At 45.5% G+C, this 25,314-nt stretch overlaps 1 protein-coding gene across 1 annotated transcript; it reads left to right on the forward strand.

Annotated features, from left to right (window-relative positions):
• Nucleotides 1-4,316: 4,316 nt before the first annotated feature.
• Nucleotides 4,317-14,685, forward strand: LOC115456998 (high choriolytic enzyme 1-like; the record flags this gene model as incomplete). The annotated part of the gene is given in 10 exon segments (XM_030186425.1): nucleotides 4,317-4,361; nucleotides 5,374-5,451; nucleotides 8,469-8,498; nucleotides 8,501-8,587; nucleotides 8,590-8,625; nucleotides 8,803-8,920; nucleotides 10,431-10,609; nucleotides 13,093-13,107; nucleotides 13,110-13,172; nucleotides 14,600-14,685. Coding segments are annotated over 10 exon segments (737 nt in total), but the record flags the coding sequence as incomplete, so codon positions are not given.
• Between the last annotated feature and the right edge of the window lie 10,629 nt (nucleotides 14,686-25,314).

Genomic DNA, 25,314 nt, shown 5'->3' on the forward strand with positions numbered 1-25,314 from the left:
AGATCTGTCTGTTCTGACACAATAAAGATATTTAAAAAATAAAATAAAAGCACGATGCACAATTATGAGTTTTTACAGAATTGATATAGGATGGTCATGAGTGTGGTATTTAAGCAAAATTCTAGGGACCTGAACATTAGTTGAGGTTGGAGGGTGTGGATGTAAGGCTGATGCTTTGTCTAGGGTACCCATCCTCTGGTGCCAACCCTCCCTCTGCCCCCCTCTCTGCAATGCCAGTAGAGGTGTGCACAGGGATGGAACCTGGCCCCCACCATCTGTTCACAGTCCGTTTGGATCCATCCCTCCCGTCATTTGGATCTATCTCAGCATCATCTTCCCCATTCCCCAACCGTCCCCTACATTTCAGCATTCTTGTAAATTCAAGAAAAACATATTGTTAACTGTTTATGATAAGCAAATAAGTAAAAAAACATAAGCAAACAGGTAAGTAGCTATAAGTTTCTTAAATATTAAAGCCCATAATGCTGTTCCACTGAGTTGACACTAGAGGTATGCACAGGGACATAATCTGGTCCCCATCCCCTGTTTGGATCCATTCTTACCTCAGTACCCATCCCTGTACCCACCTGTAATTCCTAGTGACCTGACCTCCCTTTCTCTTTCCTCTCTATCCTCCACTTTCACCTGCCCAGCCCCTCTCTCCACATCACATCCTTCCAGCGCCCCCCCCCCCCCTCTCTTCATGCCCTACACCCACCGGGCATCTCTCTCCCCCCCTCCTCTTCCTCTTCATGAGCCCAGCTCCACACCTTATCTTTAAGGCGGAGGAGTAGCCTAGTGGTTAGTGCAGATGACTTTGATCCTGGGGAACTGTGTTGGATTCCCCCTGTAGCTCATGGTGACTCTGAGCAAGTCACTTAACCTCTATTGCCCCAGGTACAAATACATACCTGTATATACTATGTAAACTGCTTTGAATTTAGTTGCAAAAACCACAAAAAGGTGGTATATCGTCCCATTTCCCTTTCCCTATTGGAGATTCTACATGGAATGTTGCTAGTGGAGGAGATAGCCTAGTGGTTAGTGCGGTGGATTGATCCTGGGGAACTGTTCGATTCCCACTGCAGCTCCTTGTGACTCTGGGCAACTCACTTACCCTCTTTCCCCAGGTACAAATACATACCTGTATATACTATGCAAACTGCTTTCAATGTACTTGCAAAAACCATAGAAAGGCAGTATATCAAGTCCCATTTCCCCATTGGAGATTCTATATGGAATGTTGCTAGTGGAGAGTAGCCTAGTGGTTAGTGCAGCGGACTTTGTCCTGGGGAACTAAGTTCAATTCCACTGCAGCTCCTTTTGACTCTGGGCAAGTCACTTAACCCTCCATTGCCCCTGGTACAAAATAAGTACCTGAATATATGTAAACTGCTTTGAATGTAGTTGCAAAAAACCTCAGAAAGGCGGTATATCAAGTCTCATTTCCTTTTCCCTATTTTAGTTCTACATGGAATGTTACTACTATTTGAGATTCTACATGGAATGTTGTAGTGGAGGAGTAGCCTAGTGGTTAGTGCAGCGGACTTTGATCCTGGGGAACTAAGTTCAATTCCCACTGCAGCTCCTTTTGACTCTGGGCAAGTCACTTAACCCTCCATTGCCCCTGGTACAAATAAGTACTGAATATGTAAACTGCTTTGAATGTAGTTGCAAAAACCTCAGAAAGGCGGTATATCAAGTCTCATTTTCCCTATTTTAGATTCTACATGGAATGTTACTACTATTTGAGATTCTACATGGAATGTTGCTAGTGGAGGAGTAGCCTAGTGGTTAGTACAGCAGACCTTGAACCTGGGGAACTGGGTTCAAGTTCCACTGTAGCTCCTTGTGACTCAGCAAGTCACTTAATCCTCCGTTGCCCCAGGTACAAATAAGTACCTGTATGTACCATGTAAACCGCCTTGAATGCAGTTGCAAAAAACCATGGAAAGGCATTATATCAAGTCACAATCCTTTATTTGACCCATTTGGTGGGATGAGCTGCTTTTTTCCTTGGAAGGAGCTCCACTAGCAGCAGAGCCGTCCCAGCACCTTAGGTAGTAGATGGCAAAGATAGGTCACATGTTCTTTATCTGCCTTCATGTTGCTATGTTTCTATTTTAAAAATTGCAGGCCAGGATGCCTGATGTCCTGACTGCTGAATTTAGAATGAATGAGATTATCAATCAGGAAGTGCAGCCGACCCATGAGTTTAAAAGTGCTTGTGCTGTCACATTCAGCCACCCTAGGCAATCCCTAGTTAATCTAATGGAAGAAGCGGCCCTCCATGGAGGAGACCAAAGGGTTAAATATTTGGCTGCCGTTTCTCCTTTCTTCCATGACTATACACAGTTTTTCCTGTTCATTCTTTTGTGAGGAATCTTTCATTTCTCTCTCTTTGGGTTATCAATAGAAATCAACAAAAAAAACATGGAAAAGAAATATGATACCTTTTTTATTGGACATAACTTACTAACATTTCTTAATACACCCTCCCACTCTGTCAGACTGTCAAGTAATGCTTGAATGTTTTCATTATATACACTGTCAGCTAGCACATTTGCTTATTTCCGATCTGAGGAAGAAGGGCAACCTTCGAAAGCTAATCAAGAAATGTATTAAGTTATGTCCAATAAAAAAGGTATCATCTTATTTCTTTTCCATGTTTTATTTTGTTTGATTTCTATAGATTCTACATGGAATGTTGCTATTCCACTAGCAACATTCCATGTAGAAGTCGGCCCTTGTAGATCAGCAATGTGGCCGCGCAGGCTTCTGCTTCTGTGAGTCTGACGTCCTGCACGTCAGACTCACAGAAACAGAAGCCTGCGCAGCCTTCTACATGGAATGTTACTAGTGGAATAGCAACATTCCATGTAGAATCTCCAATAGTAGCAACATTCCATGTAGAATCTCCAATGGTATCTATTTTACTGTCATAGTAATGCTTGAATGTTTTCACTTATATACACTGTCAGCTAGCACATTTGCTTATTTCCGATCTGAGGAAGAAGGGCAACCTTCGAAAGCTAATCAAGAAATGTATTAAGTTATGTCCAATAAAAAAGGTATCATCTTATTTTCTTTTCCATGTTTTATTTTGTTTGATTTCCATTGATAACCTTAAGAGTGGACTAACACGGCTACCACACTCCTCTACTTTTCTGCTCTGAAACAGCAGGGAACAACAGATGGTGTAGATGGGACCCTTTTCGCATGGGGCGGCTAACAGTTAAGCTGACTTTGTGCAGGGCAGCAAAGTCAGTCTTAAAATGTTGGAACAGATCATCCTCCCGTGTTAAACAAAATCATCATCTCAGTTACTGCCAGCACATGCTCTGACTTCACATTCCTCAGTTTACCAGCAGAGTTATTTCATTTTACGTACTTGTTACTGTAGAGTGACAAGAGGACGTGGTTTTTTTTTTAGATTTTTATAAAATTTACACATTTTATAAAGCCTACTTTTATAACATTTTTATTTTTGCACAGCTGATGTCATTGGGCTGTAGTGCATCCATTTCCACTTTGTAGTGATTGACGGAGCACAGAGTGACCACATGACATTTGATCTCACAAAATTAAAAAATCAGCCTGTAAGATTCCTTGACAGCAGTATGGATACATTCCTGCTTTTCTTATGTTGGTTTTATTTATTTATTGCACTTGTATCCCACATTTTCCCACCTATTTGCAGGCTCAATGTGGCTTACAAAGACCTGTTATGGCATCGCCATATCAGGGTAAAGAATACAATTGGAGTTACCCAGAAGTCAGGGAAAACAAGAGGATCTGGTCAAGCAGTTATAGAAAGATACATTCTGAATAAAGGTGGATTGGTGTTGTGTTATAGTTAGTTAGGGTTCTCGTGGTAGGCCTTGTTAAAGAGAGAGGTTTTCAGAGATTTGTGGAAATTACTTAATTCGTTGATCGTTTCAGGTGAGTTGGGAGTGCATTCCATAACTACATACTCATGTAGGAGAAGCTGGTCGCGTGCGTTAGTTTGTATTTACTGGTGCAAAGACCATGTTCCTGCAATGATAACAGAATAGGTGTATAATTTTTGGAAGGACAAGAGTCCTATTCTCAGAGACTCATTGCCTTGCAGCTTCCTACCTATAACGCAGTTGGTTAGTTCTTTTCAGTCATGGATTCACTGTTAACTTAAAGCTCTTGTTGTCTGTCCACCTTAAATAGATTGTAAGCTCCATGGGGCATCTCTGTAAAGCCCTACATACAACTTGTATCTTACTGATGATGACAATAATGTTATCACTCCTTCTCCTTTGCAGGTACAGGATGGCTATACTCAGTCCTACTGCCTGGGAAGGCCTACATGAGAGAATTCTTTCCTTCAGGTAACTAGCTGTGTGTGCACATGGATTTCTTCCAAAGAAAAGCAGAGACGGCAAAGAACGCAGATGTGACCACAGGTCCAAATGGCAAAGATTTTAGTGACTGACCCGACACAGCTGTGTTTCGGCACTATGCCTGCGTCAGGGGTCAAAAGCTAGATGGTAAAGTCATCAGCCTGAAAAGGTCTTTGCATAACACTCGCAAAAATGAGTGATTGAGTGCTTTAAAACAGAGTCACTGATGCCATTGCTCACAGGAACAAAATGAGAATGTGAGCAATGGCGTCAGTAACTCCGCAAAGATGACTTTACCATAGCTTATGACCTCTGAGGAGGCATAGTGCTGAAACACAGCCGTGTGGGTCGGTCAATAAGGTCTTTGCCATTTGTACCTGTGGTCAGTAGCGTATCAAGGGTAGGGCGGTGGGGGTGGTCACCCCATGTGCAAGCAGCAAGGGGGTGTATGGAGCAGTCACACGGCTGTCGACTCTGCCGGTCCCCTGCCCCCTCTGATGTTATGTCCTGTTCCGGGGCAGGGGACTGGCAGAGCTGACATTACACGACTGCTCCATGCACCCCCTTACTAGGAGGAAAGGTGGGGGTGATGCGCTTCGGGGGGGGGGGGGGGGTGACGTGCCTGTGGTCCCATCTCCACTTTTGTTTGTCCTTGGAGGTATCTGAGGACGTTGTTTCTTCCAGTGTAGTTACCCAGTTCTGGTTTGAACTCGCATCTCCTCCAAAGCAGAGTGGGATTTGTAGTCCTTGATTCCATCCACTGACATCAGTGCTGCAGTTCCCATAATGCATCAGGATAAGGATGTCAGAAATCCGGACTGACCTAAAAATCTCCCTCCTGGATCTGGTAACTTGGAAGCTCTGCTGGTCCTGCTATCCAGTGTTTTATGGAGGATTTCTGGAAGCAGTATATAGGTATAGATCACCTCATCCAACCCCCCCAGTCCAGGTTACCCCCCTCAGATCACCTGACAGCCTTTTCATTCTCATTTCTATGCAGTTGGAAGGCTGAGGGCAGAAAGCAGCAAGAAGGATCCAGATGTCTCAAACCAGATCCTGAAGGTCAACGAACACCTGTGTGAGTCGCTGTGGGAAAAATGCGTTCTGTTTTCGGAGGGCCCTGGGACTGCCTACTGACTCTTAAAAATAAGGATAGGCTAATCTAGTCTTGGCTTTATCCAAGGCCATGTAGGAACCTGTAGTTCATTAGAGCTACAAGTCCCTTCATGAAGACGACACCCAGGACCATGTGGTGAGGGAAGAAGATGGCAGCAGTGGAGTTAGATTGGAAATAAGGTGGTGGGGCAGGGGCGTAGCCAGATGGCCAATTTTGGGTGGGCCTCAGCCTAAGGTGGGGTGGGCATGGAATTCATTCGCACCCCTCCCCATTTGCTCCTCTCTCCACCCCTCCCTGCCCACAAACCCCAAATATTAAATACTTGATCTGGTAGAGATCCCCAAACCCTGCCAGCTGAAGATTTCCTCCTCCTCCTCATGCAGCCAGCGCTCTTCCAAACGGCAGCCAGCAGCACTTGCTCAGGCCGTGCATGCTCAGTGCTTTTGCATGTGCGAAAACTGAGCATGTGCAGAAGGGTCAGTCTCAGCCTCAGTTCAAGTCAGTGCTGCTGGCTGACATTTGGAAAGGGGACTACCCAAGGACAGAAAATCTTCAGCTGGCAAGATTTGGGGATCCCCACCAGCCACAGCAAGAGTGTCACAATTTTGGGTGGGCCTGAGTCCAAAGTGAATGGGCCCTGGCCCACCTGTGGCTACGCCACTGTGGTGGGGGAGGAGGAGGTGAAAGTGAAGTGGAAGGCAGCCATGGAGTCAGAGTGGAAGGCAGCTGGTACAGTGGTGTAGCTAAGGGTGGGCCTGGGTGGGCACGGGCCCACCCATTCTTGCCTCAGGCCCACCCAGTCAGCAGCCCATGAGGCCCCCAAAACTTTTCAGTGGCAGCACCACTACTCTCTCTCCCTCTTCACTTGTGGCCTGGCATCTGCCCATCTCTCTGCCCCCCCTACCTCAGACCTACTGCTGGCAGCATCCTGCACCAGCCCTGCAGGCTTCTCTCTATCATGTCCTGCCCTCAATGATGTCACTTCTTGTTTTTTTGGTGGGAATGTGGTAGAGAGAAGCCTGCAGGGCTGGTGCAGGATGCCTATAGGAATTGCGATGGACAATGGCCCTGAGGTAGGACCAGGGGAGGGGGTTCAGAGAAACGGGCAGACGTTGGGTCATTAACCCCTCCCCCCACTATATTGTATGTATGTATAGGGTAGCATTGGGGTGAGAAGGGCCCACCCAGGTTAACTCTGGGCCCGCTCAAATGGCAGGTCTGCCTACGCCCCTGAGCTGGTAGGGGAGGAGGAGGAGGTAGTGACAGTGGAGTTTGGGTGAAGGGTAGCCGGTAGAGAGGAGGAGGAGAAGAAGGTGACCATGGGATGGAAGGCATCAGTGGAGTCAGCGCGGAGGAACTTGAAGAGGAGAATGTAGAACGGATGTGCTGTAGCTGGTGACAGTGAAAACGACGTAGGGGCACTCAGAGATGAGAATGAGAAGGCAATGGTGAGGTTGGAGGAGGAAAAGAAGTAGGAGTATTGTGCTGCTTATTAAGGTGAAGTGGACTCATGATCATTGTTAAGAGCGACACCTGCTGGCAGAGCAGCTGAAGAAGGGCACTCATACTATGCTATTGAGGAAATGATAATTGTGGCTGGGCAGTTTAGACAATGGGGGAGTGGGGGAGACCTGGCAGGAGTGACGACAGTGGTGTAGAGAATGGTAAGAGTGGAGGAGCTGAGGCACGGTGGAACGTATGATGATTATGGTTGTGGAATGATGAAAGTGATATGAATCATGGCGGAAGCAGAGGGATGAGGCAGCAGTGGATTATGGCTGTGGGTGTGATTAAAAAAACTCACACACTTCAGTACTGGATAACTCTTTTTACTACTACTACTACTATTTAGCATTTCTATAGCGCTACAAGGCGTACGCAGCGCTGCACAACATAGAAGAAAGACAGTCCCTGCTCAAGAGCTTACAATCTAATAGAAAAAAATAAAGTAAGCAAATCAAATCAAATCAATTAATGTGTACAGGAAGGAGGAGAGGAGGGTAGGTGGAGGCGAGTGGTTACGAATCTTGCATGGAATCTTGTCACTCTTTAGGATTCCAGAATCTTGCTGTTCTTTGGGGTTCTACATGGAATGTTGCTACTCTTTGAGATTCTGCATGGAATCTTGTCACTCTTTAGGATTCCAGACTCTTGCTATCTTTGGGTTTTACATGGAATGTTGATACTCCTTGAGATTACTACTACTACTACGCATTTTATAGCGCTACAAGGCGTATGCAGCGCTGCACAAACATAGAAGAAAGACAGTCCCTGCTCAAAGAGCTTACAATCTAACAGACAAAATAAAGTAAGCAAATCAAATCAATTAATGTGTACAGGAAGGAGGAGAGGAGGGTAGGGGAGGCGAGTGGTTACGAATCTTGCATGGAATCTTGTCACTCTTTAGGATTCCAGAATCTTGCTGTTCTTTGGGGTTCTACATGGAATGTTGCTACTCTTTGAGATTCTGCATGGAATCTTGTCACTCTTTAGGATTCCAGAATCTTGCTATTCTTTGGGGTTCTACATGGAATGTTGATACTCCTTGAGATTACTACTACTACTATGCATTTTTATAGCGCTACAAGGCGTACGCAGCGCTGCACAAACATAGAAGAAAGACAGTCCCTGCTCAAAGAGCTTACAATCTAATAGACAAAAAAAAAGTAAGCAAATCAAATCAATTAATGTGTACAGGAAGGAGGAGAGGAGGGTAGGTGGAGGCGAGTGGTTACAAGTGGTTACGAGTCAAAAGCAGTGTTAAAGAGGTGGGCTTTCAGTCTAGATTTAAAGGTGGCCAAGGATGGGGCAAGACGTAGGGGCTCAGGAAGTTTATTCCAGGCGTACGGTGCAGTGAGTCAGAAGGCGCGAAGTCTGGAGTTGGCAGTAGCGGAGAAGGGAATAGAGAAGAAGGATTTATCCGTGGAGCGGCGTGCACGGGAATAACGGGGATAACTCTTTTTCTGTTTTCTCACCAGTAACAGGCAAACTCCCTTCTCACGAACCTCCATCATCTTCGGTGACATTGCTGTCGACCCGCTGGGAAATGCTGACCGATGCGCATCCGATCGCTGCCGGTGGCCCAGCGCTGCCAATGGCAGGTGGTTGTCCCATATGTCATCTCCACAGCCTACAGTAAGAAACACTGTGTGCTACATACTAAGATGCTGCAGGTTACAAAGGAAGACAAAGCTGTAGCTACGTTTCTTTTTTATAACTGACCTACAGAAAAGAAGAAAACACATCCTTAGCTTCATACTCTATTCTCCCTCTGCAGTATCTACATTTTTTTTCCTCTTTGCTTTCTCTTAGGTAATAATGAGCGCGCAGTGATCGAGAGAGGGCTGCAGTCCTTCAGCTCCAGGACCTGCATCAGGTTCCAGCAACGTACCAATGAACAGAATTATATCTCCATAGAATCTCAGTCCGGGTAAGTCCACATCAGAGCTGGTGGCTGGATGATATTTGTCTGCCTGCACTAGGGACAGTCTGCTTTTAGGAGGAAAGAAAGAGCATGAGGAACAAAGGGGCCCAGTGAAGCATTATGAGAAGCAGGCGAGAGGAGGGGGAAAGAACGATTTCCATATCAAGCGATTAGAATAAAAGGGGACATTCTGGTAAGGTTTATTATTTCCAGTACTGTACCCTCGGTGATACAGCACAGTACATGCGCTCAGAGTCCCCGCTCTATCTGAAGAGCCTTAGACATAAGCAGAGAGGGAGGGGGGGGGGGATTTATGAGCAAAGGCTGGGTAAGGATGAAAATGTGGAAGAGATGTGGTGGCTGCAGGATTGACTCTCCTGAGGTATATATCATTGTAAAGAAGTTACTCATTGGGGGTTGGGCCATAGGCGTGTTAAGGATGTACTTAGTTTTGAATTTGTTTGCCATTTTTCAGATTTTTGGACATTTTTTGGATTTGTTTCACACATTCATTTCAATAAGAAATTTATAATCATGCTCAATCTTTTTAATGCAGTAACAAATTCTCGTCGTGTGCCTGTGTATATGTATGTATAATGGTGTATGTGTCTGGGGCAGATGTGTATGTGTGTGTGTCTATATATATTTTTAACATTACTATTATTTATATACTAGTAAAAAATGCCCGTTCAAAAGGGAAGGAAACGGGGGCTAGCAAGGCCATCCCCCACCCTCCCTCGCTGTTACAGACTCTGCCGTCCCTCTGTTTTCACCCTCCCCCTTCCGCAACCCAGTCGACCCCCCCCCCTTGTCGGCGAAAACCATCCCCTGCCGCCGTCCAGTACCTGTGCTGACGGGGGACCCCAACCCCCATCATCCAAAGCCCTGTGCTGGCCTTCGCGGCGTTGCTTCAATGATTTTGTGTTCAAGTTTCTCTGCGTGCGTCTGACGTCAGACGCACGCAGAGGAACTTGAACCGAAGATCATTGAAGAAGCAATGCCACGAAGGCCAGCACAGGACTTCGGCTGATGGGGGTTGTGGTCCCCCGTCAGCACAGGTTCTGGACGGCGGCGGGGGATGGTTGTCGCCGAGAAGGGGGGTCGACAGTGTCACGGAAGGGGGGTCCAGTGGGCCGTAAACAGGGGGAGGAGTAGGGAAACACGCTGCTTACTCCTACTTTGATATCAGCTGTCACTGACGTCACTGCGTGCCAGCCTAGCAGACCACCTCCGAGGGAGGCACGGTCCCAGGCACATTCGAACGTTGGAGGTGAGAATTATTATATAGGATGTGTGTGGCAGGTATGACGAATGTGTGTATATGTGTATGTGGTTGTGTGGCGGGTGTGCTGTGTGTGTGAATCTGTATATATGTGAGGTGAATGTGTGCGTGCATGTCACAGATCTGGTTGTGATCCCTACTGATACGCACTCTTTCTTTCTCTGTGATTTTCTCTTTTCCCCTTCTTCTCCTCCTCTCGCTCTCACTCTCCCACCCTGCTTTCTGTCTCTCCAGGTGCTTTTCTTTCATCGGGAGGATACGGGGCCGGCAGGTGGTCTCCCTGCAGAGGCAGGGCTGTGTTTTTAAGGGCATCGTGCAGCATGAGCTACTCCACGCCCTGGGATTCCACCATGAGCAGAACCGCAGCGACCGTGATGACTTTGTCAACGTTTTATTTGAAAATATCATGCCTGGTAGGGGGCACAAATGTAATGCCATGGATATCTCTGTGACTGTGAAAGGCGTGGGCTGGGAAAGAGCCTGAGCTCAGCAGCAACAGAGTGGGGGTTGAGACTGAGGTATAGGGAGATAAACCCACATTGAGGTTAGACACAGAGAGTTGGTGACAGATCTAGGGATCAGAGCTTAGGCATAGGGAGATAAAGAGGGGCATTTTCGAATGGGGATGCCCATCTCTAAGGGCGTCCATCTCTGAGGACGTCTCCGCAAAGGGCGGGGCATCCCTTATTATCGAAACAAGAGGGGCGTCCATCTTTCGTTTTGATAATATGGTCGGGGACGCCCAAATCTCACCATTTAGGTCGACCTAAGAGATGGTCGACCTAAATGTTGAGATGATCGACCTTAGAGATGGACGACCTCGGTTTTCGCCGATAATGGAAACTGAGGACGCCCATCTCAAAAACGACCAAATGCAAGCCCTTTGGTCGTGGGAGAAGCCAGCATTCGTAGTGCACTGGTCTCCCTGACATGCCAGGACACCAACCGGGCACCCTAGGGGGCACTGCAGTGGACTTCACAAATTGCTCCCAGGTGCATAGCTCCCTTACCTTAGGTGCTGAGCCCCCCAACCCCCCAAAAACCCACTCCCCACAACTGTACACCACTACCATAGCCCTAAGGGGTGAAAGGGGGGCACCTACATGTGGCTACAGTGGGTTTCTGGTGGGTTTTGGAAGGCTCACACTTACCACCACAAGTGTAACAGGTAGGGAGGGGATAGGCCTGGGTCCGCCTGCCTGAAGTGCACTGCACCCACTAAAAACTGCTCCAGGGACCTGCATACTGCTGTCATGGAGCTGGGTATGAAATTTGAGGCTGGCACAGAGGCTGGAAAAACTGTTTTGTTAATTTTTTTTTGGGTGGGAGGGGGTTGGTGACCACTGGGGAAGTAAGGGGAGGTCATCCCCGATTCCTTCCGGTGGTCATCTGGTCAGTTCGGGCACCTTTTCGAGGCTCGGTCATGAAAAAAAGGACCAAGTAAAGTTGACCAAATGCTCGTGAGGGACGCCCTTCTTTTTCCATTATCGGCCGAGGACGCCCATCTCTTAACCACACCCCGTCCCGCCTTCGGTACACTGCCGACACGCCCCCGTGAACTTTGTTCGTCCCGCGATGGACTGCAGTTGAGGGCGCCCAAAATAGGCTTTCGATTATGCCGATTTGGGCGACCCTGAGAGAAGGATGCCCATCTCCTGATTTGTGTCGAAAGATGGGCGCTCTTCTCTTTCGAAAATGCCCCTGAAAGTGACTCACACTGAAGTTAGTGACAGAGCCGGGGCTTAGAGCTGAGGCACAGGGAGATAAAGTGATTAAATATGAAGTTAAAGACAGAGCCGGGGCTTAGAGCTGAGGTACAGGGAGATAAAGTGAATCATCCTGAGGTCATACACAGAGTCAGCAACATTCAGGGATTGGGACCGATGCACAGAATGATAAAGTGATAGAGGAAGTGACAGAACTGGGATTTGAACTCAGGCACAGCAGTGGCGTAGCTAGGATCGAACAGGCTCCTATTAAAGAAATTAAAATGTACTCCTGTAACACCATGTTTCCCAAAATAATGGGGATCTGTGAAGTCCAGTCAGAGAAAGAAGGAAGGGGTGGGTGGGTATATATGGAAATTGAGGGGTGGGTGGATATTGAGGACAGGATGGTATGTGGATAGGTGTGTATGGGGGGGTCAGGGTATGGTGTGTAGAGCAGGGGTATATGTGGGGTATATAAGGTAGAAGAGGTGAATGTGGGGCATGTGGAAGAAATCTGGGACAGTAAGGGTAAGTGGGGAGGTGTCTCCTGTAGATGAGATTCAGAATTGGGAGCGTGGGGGCTCATGTGTGTTGGGGGGCATTGAAGGAGTGTGATGTGAGGGTGTCTGGGACAATGGTGCAGTCTGAGATGGAATGGGTGTGTGTAAGTCAGGTGTTAAGAAGAGGGGTTTCAGATGCACGGCAGGGTGTGTGTGTGGGGGGGGGGGAGGGGGAGGTCTGGTCTAGGAGCTGCTGAGGTGGGTGTCCAGGGAAGATGTCAGGGTGCAAAGGAAGATTCAGAGGAACAGCCTCCCACACCCCTGTCTCTTCATGTTCAAGTGTACAGCGCTGCGTACGTCTAGTAGCGCTACAGAAATGATAAGTAGTAGTAGTAGTAGTAATCTCATCGTACTTGGCGGGGAACAAATTAACACCATAAAAAGATAAAATTCAACTTAAAACACCCCACCCCCTCATGGCACATAAAACCTTTCAGCGTGGGCCCTGGAGGACATCAGCACAGCAAGCAGTATGCTTACCTCCAGCGGCATCGCTGTAACGACTCCGATCCCCTCATGCGGCCGGTGAGCAGAAGAAACCCTGAAGTACTTCATGTCCCACTGCCATGAGGTCAGGTCTCGGAGAATAAGCTGGAAATCTCCTAATGTCCTCCTCTCTCCCCTCAGGCATGGAGAATAACTTGTGAAAGTGAACACGAACAACCTGGGGACGCGCTACGACTACAATTCAGTGATGCACTATGGAGGTAAGACAGGGCGCTGAGCCCCCAGTGGCACCACCATGATGCAGAGCGTCCTGGTTCTGTTCTGCTGGGACTAGAACTGAAGCACAGGGAGATAGTGACTCACCCTGAGGTCACACAGAGAGTCAGTGACAGAGCCAGGGAGGCACAGGGAGAAAATCTGAATCTCTTAAAATCAATCTCTAAAGTTCTATTCTCCGTTTTAAGTTCCCTGTCTCTTATACTTAGTTCTCTCTGCCCTTCCTCTTTTTCTTCACCCTCCACTGATGAACTCTTTGCCTTTATCTCTGAAGTGTAGCTCATTTTCACCCTCATCTCTTACTAGGTGACTTTAATCTCCCCCCCATCAGAGACATGTATCTCATACCTCCCTTTGCCTCCAAAGCTGGCCTTACTCAACACATCAATGTTCCTATGATAAGTAGTAGCAGTAGTACTCAGTCTGCTAGTAATACCCTTGACTTTGTTCTCACTTCACCTTGGTAACCCTCCCCCTCCTTTATTGCCACCCATCCCATCCCTTGATGACATCTGCTTCTCATGTTCTCCCTTTCTTTACCTCTCCTTCTACTCCGCCTTCCTCAAGCCTGTCCTTAGTCTCAACAAACATTGTGAATGCCCTTGCTTCCCTTGATCCACTGCAGTCCTCCCTCCCTCTTGCTCAGAAAGTTCATGATTTCAATCAAACTCTTTCTTCAGTTATCAACTCTCAAGCTCCCCTTTCCTCGTTTCCCCTCAACGCCCTCGCTCTGCCTTGGCTCTTCGCTTTGCTCAGACTTCTCAAATCCTTTCTTCGTAGCGTAGAGTGGAAATGGCGCAAGTCATACATCAAAGCTGACTTGGCCACTTTTCATGCTCGCTATAAAAGTATTGCAAGGGCCTCCAGCTGACCAAACACAATCACTTTACTTAATCTTGTGCTCCATTAATCATCCTAAGCCTTATTTCGTGTTCTCAGCTCCATCGCTCCTTCAGCTAACATCTCCCCTGAATACCTTAGCTGATGCCTGGCAAATCAAAACCAACTCCCCAGCTTCCTCTCTTCATCCTCCCCACGCCATCTTCCCCCTTTTCCCCTCCACCCCAAGAATCCCTGGCTCCTCCACCTTCCCCTGTCCTTTCTCTTCCCTCTTCATCCCTCTCCACCACATGGGCAGCCTTCAACCTTCCATCAGCCCTCTCACTGTCTTGTATCATTACGTCCCTCTATCCCTCCTCCTCATCTGCAGACCCATGGCCAGCCATCCTGGTCAAACAACTTGCTCAAATCTAATCCCCCATCCTCCCTCTTTTTCAGTCCAGTTTCTCTGAAGGCTTAGTTCCTCAACCCCCACCCCTGCACTCTATTCTTGCCCACACCTTTAATATCGTTTTATCCTCTCTTCTAACTATAATTCAAGATTACATATGTATTCTGTTCTGCTATGCAGACAATATTGAGATATTATGCCTCATTGCTGACTCTTCATCTATAATTCGCCTGAATTCCTACGTCTCTCTGTCTCTTCCTGGCTGAAATCAAACCTTATTTCCTTAACTGTGCCAAGTGTGCCTCTATCTTCACCCTCTGTCATGGTTCACCCGCCCCCACTCCCTCTCTTGATGGCCTTTCTCTATCTATAAGGACAGCATCAAGATCCTAGGCATCGTCTTGGATTCAAAACTATCTTCAAGCTCAGGTAGATGCAGTAGTTAGTTCCACCTTCTTTGCGTTTCATTGTATTCATTCTGTTCGCCCTTTCCTCCCCTCTTCTCATCATCTCTTTTGGGTGTTGTCATGTCACATGTAGATTACTGCAACTCTCTTTATGCTGGAATTCCTTTATACACTCTCAAATGCCTCCAACTAATCAATCCATAACACCTTCACAACCCCGCCGCTTTGACCATGTCACCACTGGCTTCCTGTCATTGCCGGGTCAAAAAAAATTCTTCTGCGGGCATACAAAAATCATTTGCCTCTGCTCCATCCTATCTTAACAAGATACTCATTTCTTATACGTTGCTCATCCTTGTTGAATGCATTGCCTGGATACCTAAGATCATGTGAAAATAGTCAACTATTCAAGCGGATGCTAAAAACAGCATCTGTTTGTCAAAGCCTTTTTGGCTACATGAGGACTTTCTGTTTGACTCGTTTTTTTTCTTCTCTGGTCCTTTTTTCTTTTTTTGGTTACAACCATGTTATTAATCATATTCTATCATTAAATGCTAAGCAATTGTTTCCTGTCTAAGACTACGTGTGTGACTATCGTTACCCGCCCTGGATAAAATAATAAATAAATAAATTACCTGGGCCCTAAACCATGGAATGAATTCCCACTTCCTAGCAGGAATCAAAGATGTTATTGCCTTCAAGCAGCTACTCAAAACTCACCTCTTCCTAGATCTCGGCTCGTTCTCCTAATCTCCCTCCTCTCTACTCCTTTTCTCTTTCATTTAATCCCTTTTGCTGCCTTTCTGTCCTTGTATATTTTAGTTTTTAAACTGTTTAGATGCCTATTCAAAGGCCATTGTGGTATATATAGTGGAATGAATAAATAAATAAACACTGAGGCAGAGCCAGGGATTAGAACTGAGGAACAGGAGGATAATGTGAAACTCCTGAGATCACACACTGAGGCAGAGCCAGGGATTAGAACTGAGGCACAGGAGGATAATGTGAAACTCCTGAGATCACACACACTGAGGAAGAGCATGGATTAGAATGAGGCACAGGAGGATAATGTGAAACTCTGAGATCACCACACTGAGGAAGAGCCATGGATTAGAATTGAGGACAGGAGGATAATGTGAAACTCCTGAGATCACACACACTGAGGCAGAGCAGGGATTAGAACTGAGGCACAGGAGGATAATGTGAAACTCCTGAGATCACACACACTGAGGCAGAGCAGGGATTAGAACTGAGGCACAGGAGGATAATGTGAAACTCCTGAGATCACACACTGAGGCACAGCCAGGATTAGAACTGAGGCACAGGAGGATAATGTGAAACTCCTGAGATCACACACACTGAGGCAGAGCCAGGGATTAGAACTGAGGCACAGGAGGATAATGTGAAACTCCTGAGATCACACACACTGAGGCGGAGCAGGGATTAGAACTGAGGCACAGTGACTGTTATCAAGGTTACACACACAGACAGGGACAGAGCTGGCAAATGTTATGCAGAAATGTAACTGAAAATACCTGCACATGCTGTTCTTGTGCACACATCAGGGGGGAATCTAGTGGTACGACCATGCTATGTGCCTTATTCTGTACAGAACTGCCTTCTCACGTAACGGGCAACCCCCATTGTCCCCAAGCCAAACCCCAATGTTCCTATTGGAAACCGGCAAGACTTCAGCCCTGAGGACATCACGAAGTCAACCGCTTGTACTGCTGTAAGTTTTTGGGGATCTGACCTGTAGAGTGACACCATAACTGCCAGCTTCTGGGTGACTGCGCACCCCTGTATTATTAAGAAAACTACTTGTTGTGTCCAGGGAAGGGTTATTTGTGTTGAATTTAGCAACCCATATCATTTTGAAAAGTTGACTCCTGTGCTTTGTGACCCATCCAAAGTTAAGTCACATTACCCCGCCCCCTGAAATAAGGCAGTGCCTTGGACCCCTAGAGTAGATCACACTACCATTTGAAACCCACCCTCCACCCTAAGGCCACTCCCCAAATTCTAAATGATGCCCAAACTTAAGTGTGCAATCAGGTGCAGTAATAGAATAGGGCCGAACATAAATTAACTATTTGGTGATCAATACAACAATTGGGATGAACAACCACTAATTGGTGTGTTAATTTGCAGGTGTAACCAACTTGTTTCCTTGGGGTTCCAGAATTTTGTTACTCTTTGGAGATCTGGATGTTGCTACTTTTTTTTTTTTTTTTTTTAATTTTTTTGAATTTTACAAATAACTTCAAGATACTACTTGAAATCAGCAAAGATGATTTACAGAGGGACAACTCCCAAATATTTACATCCTTGGTTATCACATAAGTCTATCCTTTAACAAAAGAAAAATCAAAATATATATCAATTTACAAAATATAATATAAGTATTCTCAATTTGATCATCTATAGTCCACAACGTGAAGGCATATCTCCCTTTTATTTATATTGGAAACCTTACGTAGGATTTAGGGACAGGGGAGGAAGTTCCAGGGATTCCAATATTTACGGAGTAGAGTTACTATTTGTCTTGGCTGACTGAGGGTAGCAAGGCTATTTAGAGTCCAAAAAAGAATTCAGTTGTTTGGGGTAAAATATCTAATGGAATTCAATTTAACAACTGTTTGTGCTTGTCGTGCCACGCCTCCAGAGTCTCTAATCATGGCTGGGCACTACTACACAAATACAATCCCCTCGACGATATCTTAAAAGAAACCAGACAACTGGTAGCACTATTTTAGACGTAACCAAGACAAAAAGAGACCAAGGAAGCGCTTCTCGGGGTTAACACTGATTTATTTAATACAGAGGATTAGGAAAAAATAAGATATCAAGTATAGTCTAGAATCTGACAGAAATGAGAAATGGAAATGGCAATGGAAAGTGGGAGCAGGACATTCTTTCAGACTCCCTGGCTTGGGGAAAAGAGATGTACACTGCCCAACCTCCTATCTGGCAGAGAAATATTATATAGGGTTTCTTTTCCCTTACAAGACAAAAGGGAGCACAAGGGGGAGGGGTTGTCACACCCCTTAGTTAGCACCTTACAGTCAGTCAGGATCTCTAGTATCAATAAAATACACAGCATCTGTTTATATTCCTTTTGAAGATGCATTTGGTCTGTTGTCCAAATGTTTTGGACATACATTTCTCAAACCTTTAATTTAATATCTCCCCTATCTAAAAGAGGAGACAAAAGATTACTGCTTCCAGTTGCTATAGAGGTGTTAGGTTTCTCTTGTCAATAGAACTATTGCTTTTGACTCCAGGGGACCAGGGAGATAGTGTTTGAATTGTTCTAGGCAGAGAAGGAAATAAGGTGTACCTGATTCATGGTTGTAAAGGGTAATTCTGTCCTGGATAGTAGCCTTACTTCCAAGGGTATGGGAAAGAATTCTGTCTCTTGGCATATTCAAAGGGAGAGATTCTCCCCCTTCTGCAATAATATTTCTTAATCCAGTCCTTCCTACAGGATTTCTATCTCCTCTCTCCTCTGTCAACCCTGCCCCCTACACCTGGAACTTCCTTTGATCTGCATCCTAAAAGTCTCTCAAAGGCTAATCAACACATTCATGTGAACAGCAAATGGACAACAAATGGCAGGAGGTCATTGTCTTTCACTTGCTTGGTCAGAGGAAGGTGGGGGAAAGAGGTGGGGGTACTTGCTCCACCTGGCCTGCTTAATATCATTGTAATTTACAGAAAAAAGAGAAATTTCCACTTCTCATCGTCTGTACATTAATTCTTAGATATTTAGATACCTTAGCAGCACTGAAACTGCTTGGTTCAGGCCTTCATAAGTACAATGTACACCTCCACCAACACAACACATTTACATGGGAAGTTTAACCAATAAAGTGCCCCAAGTTGAAAGGGCCTTAGGTCAAACTTAAGAAATTCTTTACGCCTTCTCTGGGTTGCCTTAGAAACGTCCGGAAACATTCTTATCTTAAAGTTCATAAAAAGTTGGTCTCTATGAAGAAAGAATTGCTTGAGAATCCAATCTCTATCTGGCTGCAGCACAAAGGAGACTATTAAAGTCATTGGCACCAAACCTAAGTTGTCGTCTTCTAGTGTCTGTGTTAGATTCAAATCCAAAACATCAAAGGACATTTCGGGTCTTTGACCCTCCACTTGTTCTTGTTCCCTTCTTTTATATGGTAATAAGTAGTAGATTTTTGATATAGGAGAAAAATGCAGTCTCAGGAATTTCCAGAACTTCACACATGTATTTTTTAAAAGTTAATGCAGGTGCTATCATTGGAATGTTGCTACTTTTTGGGGTTCTGGAATCTTGTTACTCTTTGGAGAACTAGAATGTTGCTACTCTTTGGGGTTCCGGAATCTTGTTACTCTTTGGAGATCTGGAATGTTGCTATTCTTTGGGATTGCGGAATCTTGCTATTCTTTGGGGTTCCGGAATCTTGTTATTCTTTGGGATCTGGAATGTTGCTACTCTTTGGGATACTGGGCTGGATGGAGCATTGGTCTAACCCAGTATGGCTATTTTTATGTACCCAGTTTTTTGGCGCCTTTTAGTGACCGATATAGAATTTACCTCAGTGTGTCTGGCAAGACACCACTGTGCCTTGTGCCTCTCTCCCACTCCTGACAGTTAGGTCAAATGCCTCCTGTATTTTTGGTGGGGGCACCTTTCTACCCCCTTCCCCTCCTTCCTGCTTTTGTGCCTAAAGTTGCCTTAGTGGTGAATTCTGAATGTGGTCTTTAACTCATCTACTATCTGTGACTAATCTTAGGTTTTTCCATTTCAGCTCGAGAATGGAACCAGAAACATCTCCTTCAATATAAAGCAAGCCTGAAGAACAACGCCTCTGAGGAGGTTTCACAAGCAGTTGGATTAACCCCCTCTCTGTCCAAAGTTCCTGAATCCCCCCACCACTCCCAACTTGACAGGTTATTTGTACCCTCCTGACCATTCTCACCTGGTTGCTACCTTACATAAGGGGAACCATATTCATGCTGCTCCCTCTATCCCTCCCCCATGACCCCTGAAACCTTTATTCAATAATGAAGATGAGTTTTCATATATTTCTTATATGTGCTATTATAGGTATGTAACATATTTTGTGATGGCTGACACATGCCTGTAACTGGAAAAAAAAGGCTTTTTCTGCATTTTTATTTGCTTGTTATTGCATAAAAGAAATTAAAGATGAGCAAAACTTGTGTGCTTACTTATTTATATTTTTGTTGTTGTTGAGTGGAGGAGTGGCCTAGTGGTTAGGGTGGTGGACTTTGGTCCTGAGGAACTGAGTTTGATTCCCACTTCAGGCACAGGCAGCTCCTTGTGACTCTGGGCAAGTCACTTAACCCTCCATTGCCCCATGTAAGCCACAATGAGCCTGCTATGAGTGGGAAAGCGCAGGGTACAAATGTAACAAAAATAAAATAGATACTATTGGAGATTCTACATGGAATGTTGCTACTATTGGAGATTCTACATGGAATGTTGCTATTCCACTAGCAACATTCCATGTAGAAGGCTGCGCAGGCTTCTGTTTCTGTGAGTCTGACGTCCTGCACGTACGTGCAGGACGTCAGACTCACAGAAGCAGAAGCCTGTGCGGCCACATTGGTGATCTGCAAGGGCCGACTTCTAGTGGAATAGCAACATTCCATGTAGAATCTCCAATAGTAGCAACAGTGGAGGAGTGGCCTAGTGGTTAGGGTGGTGGACTTTGGTCCTGGGGAACTGAGGAACTGAGTTCGATCCCACTTCAGGCACAGGCAGCTCCTTGTGACTCTGGGCAAGTCACTTAACCCTCCATTGCCCCAGGTACAAATAAGTACCTGTATACAATATGTAAGCCGCATTGAGCCTGCTATGAGTGGGAAAGCGTGGGGTACAAATGTAACAAAATAAAAAAATAGGCTAATCACTGTATGTCCAATAATAGGTAAGGACGTATACAGAACTACACCTACAGAGGGAATCTGAACAAGTACTTGTATCTCACATTCATATAACAACCTGTTTCTTGTAACTCACAGAACAGGTACTTTGTCTATTTTTAGTTTAACTAGCTCCTCCTGAACAGTCTTCTGAAATTGGTCCTGGTCTACCAAACATCCATTTCCATTAGCAATTGTTTTCTGCAGGCCCTGCCCCTGGCCTTTCATCTGTGAACAAAGAACAGTTCAGCTTTTATCCTTATCAGGGCCGCCAAGAGACTGGGCCTGGCCCGGGGCAACCGCCCCTGCCCCCTGAGGTCACCGCCGCCGCTCCCTCCTCCACTCCCCCTAAGGTCACCACTGCTTCCCCCCCTTCGCCCCCCCGAGGTCGCCGCAGCCACTGCTCCCCCCTCCACCCCCCCCCCCCGAGGTTGCCGCCACTCCCCCTCTCAGTCCGCCACCGGGCCAGGCCCCCTGCATTGAAATTGTAGTCTCACCTCCGTGAAAGCAGCGCTGCAGGCAGCAGAATGCCTTCCTTCGGCCCTCTTTTCCTCCTTGTGTCCCGCCCTCGCGGAAGTTACGTCAGATGAGGGCAGGACATAGGGAAGGAAGGAGGCCCGAAGGGAGGCGTTCTGCTGCCTGCAGCGCTGCTTTCACGGAGGTGAGACTGCAATTTCAATGCAGGGGGCAGACGGTCGACGATGGAGGGCGGGTGGGACTGCGGCGCCGGGCCTGGGGAATTTTGTCCCCCCTGCCCCCCTCCTCTCGGCGGCTATGATCCTTATCAGCTTCTACATATTCCTCCCCTTCACTCTTTGAGCCTCACTATGCCATTTCGGCACTTCCTCCTATTGCTTATATATCTAAAAAAAATGCCTTGACCCCTAATTTTACCGTACTGGCTATCTTTTCTTCCATTTGTGTCTTTGCTTTCCTAACAGCTTTTCCAACTTCTCTTAGCTTTTCTAGGTATTTTTGCCTGCCTTCCTCTTTCTGTGTCATCGTGTAACTTACGAAGGCTAACCTTTTTTCTCATACCTTTTCAGCTACTACATTTGAGAACCAATGCAGCCTTCATTTCCTCTTACTTTTACGTACTTTTCTAACATGAAGGCTTGTCGCCTTTAAAAGAGCTCCTTTCAGTTTTGCCCACTGCTGTTCTACTTCCTTCAGCTTTTCTCATCCAACTGACTCTTCCTTGAGATATTCCCCCGCCTTGGCAAAGTTAGTTCTTTTGAAGTCTAGAACCTTCAACCTTGAATAAGCCCCCTCCTCAAGTGTCTTAATATTGAACCACACCAAATGCCAAATGATCACCCACCGTAACATCGGAAACACTCTCTCCGTTTGTAAGCACCAGGTCCAGAATAGCTTCATTCCACGTGGGTTCCATTACCAAATGCTGGAACAATTCTTCCTGTACAGAATTAAAGATTCCCTTGCTTCTAGATGACCCCACAGCAGGGACACAATCAACGTCTGGCATATTAAAATCACCTATCAGTAGTACTTCCCCTTTCCTACCTATCTTGTGAATTGCCTTTGATTAAATATCTGTCCATTTCTTATGATTGTGTAGGCCTGTAAATCACACCAATGTAAATACTTTTTTCATTCCCTCTTTCTGGAGTAACCCACAGCGCTTCTTTCTTACCCCATATGTCCTGTAATTCTGTCACTGTAATATTATTCCTAACATATAATGCCACTCCTCCACCCTTTTTTCCTACCCTGTCTGTCCTGAATAGATTGTAGCTAGGTATAACTATATCCCAGTCATGGTTCTCTGTGAACCACATCTCCGTGACTGCCATTAAATCCAAGTCGGCTTCTACCAATACAGCCTCCAGATCCAGAAATTTGTTTCCCATGCTACGAGCATTGGTATACAAGGCTCTCCAGATATTGCTCTTTTTTTCCCCATTTCTATAAAATTTTTCAATATCTTACATTCTTCTCAAGAGTTGTTAATGACTTTGGGGCTTTTCTCATCCATCCCCATCAAATCTAGAGTAAAGACCTCTTTAGTACATTAGCCAGTCTGTTACAGAACACACTTCATCCCTTCTTTGATAGATGGACACCATCTCTGCTCATCCCTGCCCATCTTCAAATCCTTACTCAAAGCCCACCTCTTCGATGTCGCCTTCGGCACATAACCATTATAGATACCACCTCTGTGGTCAACCAGGCGAGGAGTATGGGAGAAAAGGTAACCTCCATGACACAGGGCAGCAGCTGAAGCAGAGTCTTCAAGGCAAAGCCAAGTCTCAGCTAGGGCAAGCAGATGGAGAGTACAAGAGATAAAGAGGTCATGGATATAGGAAAGTTTGTTGCAGACAAAGTGGGCATTCCACAGAGGACATGAGAAAGTCAGAGAAGAAGGGGAAACAAGAGGAACAGAAATTAGATTAGAGACATCACTGTGTGACCTGCATGAATAGGATGAGAGCTGATGTGGAGGACCAGGATTGGGATTGATATCCCCAGCGGACAGCAGGAGAAGTAGCAAGAGAGTACAGAGAAGAGTAGGAGAAGAATGATGACAGAGACGAAGACGAGATGTACTCAGACAGAATGGAGATGGTTGAATGAAAGGAAGGAAACATTGAAGGTTGAGAGCTGAGAAGAAGGGAGAAGACAAAAGGGATGGTGAGATGATGAAAGCAGAAGGTGGGCAATGTGTTCCTGCAGTATACAGTGGTTTCAGATGGAGAAAGAGATTGGGAAGGGAAAGTATCAAGAAGAAAAACTGTATTGGAACCATAAGAAATAGCACAGAGAAAATACAAACAGCTTAGAGAAGATGTTTCATGCACCATTAGGCGCTAGACACCTGGAGCGAAAGCCCTGTGTGGATCGGGGTGGACCTGGAAGTCACCCCAGACTAGGCTGTGAGGATATGCAGATGGGCTGTAAGTCCTCCACGGCACCTAGAAGGCAGCTGGTGGAAGCGCTAGGCACCTGGAACAAAGGCCCTGTGAGGATCAGTGTAGACCTGGGAATCACCCCGGACTAGGCTGTGAGGATATGCAGATGGGGTGAAAGTGCTCCATAGTATCTGGAAGGCAGCTGGTGGAAGTGCTAGGCACTTGGAGCGAAGGCCATATAACAAAGTTTTATCACTGCATTTTATGATTGTCAATAAAGTCTCGTAATTTTCCAAGTTCAATATATTTTGTCATTTTATTTGCAAACATAATTTTCGTGCGAGCAAGATAATATAGGGCGTACTTTACTCCCATTATCTTCAATGACAGCTGTGGTTTGCCAAATCAGGGACTACTAAAATTTTGCGTCCTTGATATAGGACATGTTTATGTTCTTTTGAAGCATGAATACTTCGCAAAGTATGTTGATATCTCAATAGTTTAGCAACTATGGGTCATGGATGAGTAGCAGTAGATTGCGTATGAGAGGGTACCCTACGTGATCTTTCTATTTCAAAAGAATCTTCAGTAAAGTGATGTGGTAGCCGTGTTAGTCCACTTTTAAAGGTAATAAATAGAAATAAAACAAAACAGAGAAAAAAAATAAGATGATACCTTTTTATTGGACTAATTTAATACATTTTTTGATTATCTTTTGAAGGTAACCCATCTTCTTCAGATCAGAAAGAATCTTTAAAAGAGATGTTCGATAATTGTGGGAGCTGGGAGGACAAAAAAGATATGGTATCCTTAAGTATTCTCAGGGCTTTTTTTGAGGGGGTACTTGGGGGTTCTGAGTACCGACACCAATTCCATTGTCTGCTAAAATTGACCCATGGACCCCAAGTTTTAATGAAAGAGCTCAGGCTCTACACACCAATTCTGCCTTGTCATTAGATTCTTTGACTGGTTGCAGGGGGCCTGGTGTTTTTTAGCATATTCTTAATAATTTGTATCTCCGTCATTACTGGATCTGAGGTAGATTTGGGTCCTTCGCAGCTATTATGTCTCGTGTAGTGTGGGTGGGTGGGGGGGGGGGGTCTGTCTTATGTATCTTCAGGCTAGAACAAACAGTAAATTGTTTTATTTATTTATATGTAGCATTTGTATCCCACATTTTCCCACCAATTTGCAGGCTCAATGTGGCTTACATTTGCCGTAATGGCGATTGTCATTTCCGGGTAACAGAATTACAAATGGTATTGCATTAAGGTGCTTACATACATGGTAAAGAAGATTGACTCGTTTATTTATTTATTACATTTGTATCCCACATTTTCCCACCTATTTGTAGGTTCAATGTGGCTTACATAGTACCAGAGAGGCCTTTGCAGGCTCCGGTGTGAACAAATACAGGGTGATGTTGTGGTAAGATCAAGTTCATGTGGCACAGCCACATTAGGGAATCGGAGAACAGAAGAGTTGTGTTATGTCCATTATGTGCTTTAGTTTGGTTGTGTTGATGAGATTAGGCATTTAAGTTGGATCGGTAGGGTATGCCTTTTTAAACAGGTTGGTTTTTAGTGATTTCTGGAAGTTTAGGTGGTCGTACGTCGTTTTCAAGGCTTTTGGTAATGCGTTCCACAGTTGTGTGCTTATGTAGGAAAAACTAGTTGAGTAAATTGTTTTG

The sequence above is a fragment of the Microcaecilia unicolor genome, chromosome 14, assembly GCF_901765095.1.
Source record: "Microcaecilia unicolor chromosome 14, aMicUni1.1, whole genome shotgun sequence".
Lineage (NCBI taxonomy): Eukaryota > Metazoa > Chordata > Amphibia > Gymnophiona > Siphonopidae > Microcaecilia > Microcaecilia unicolor.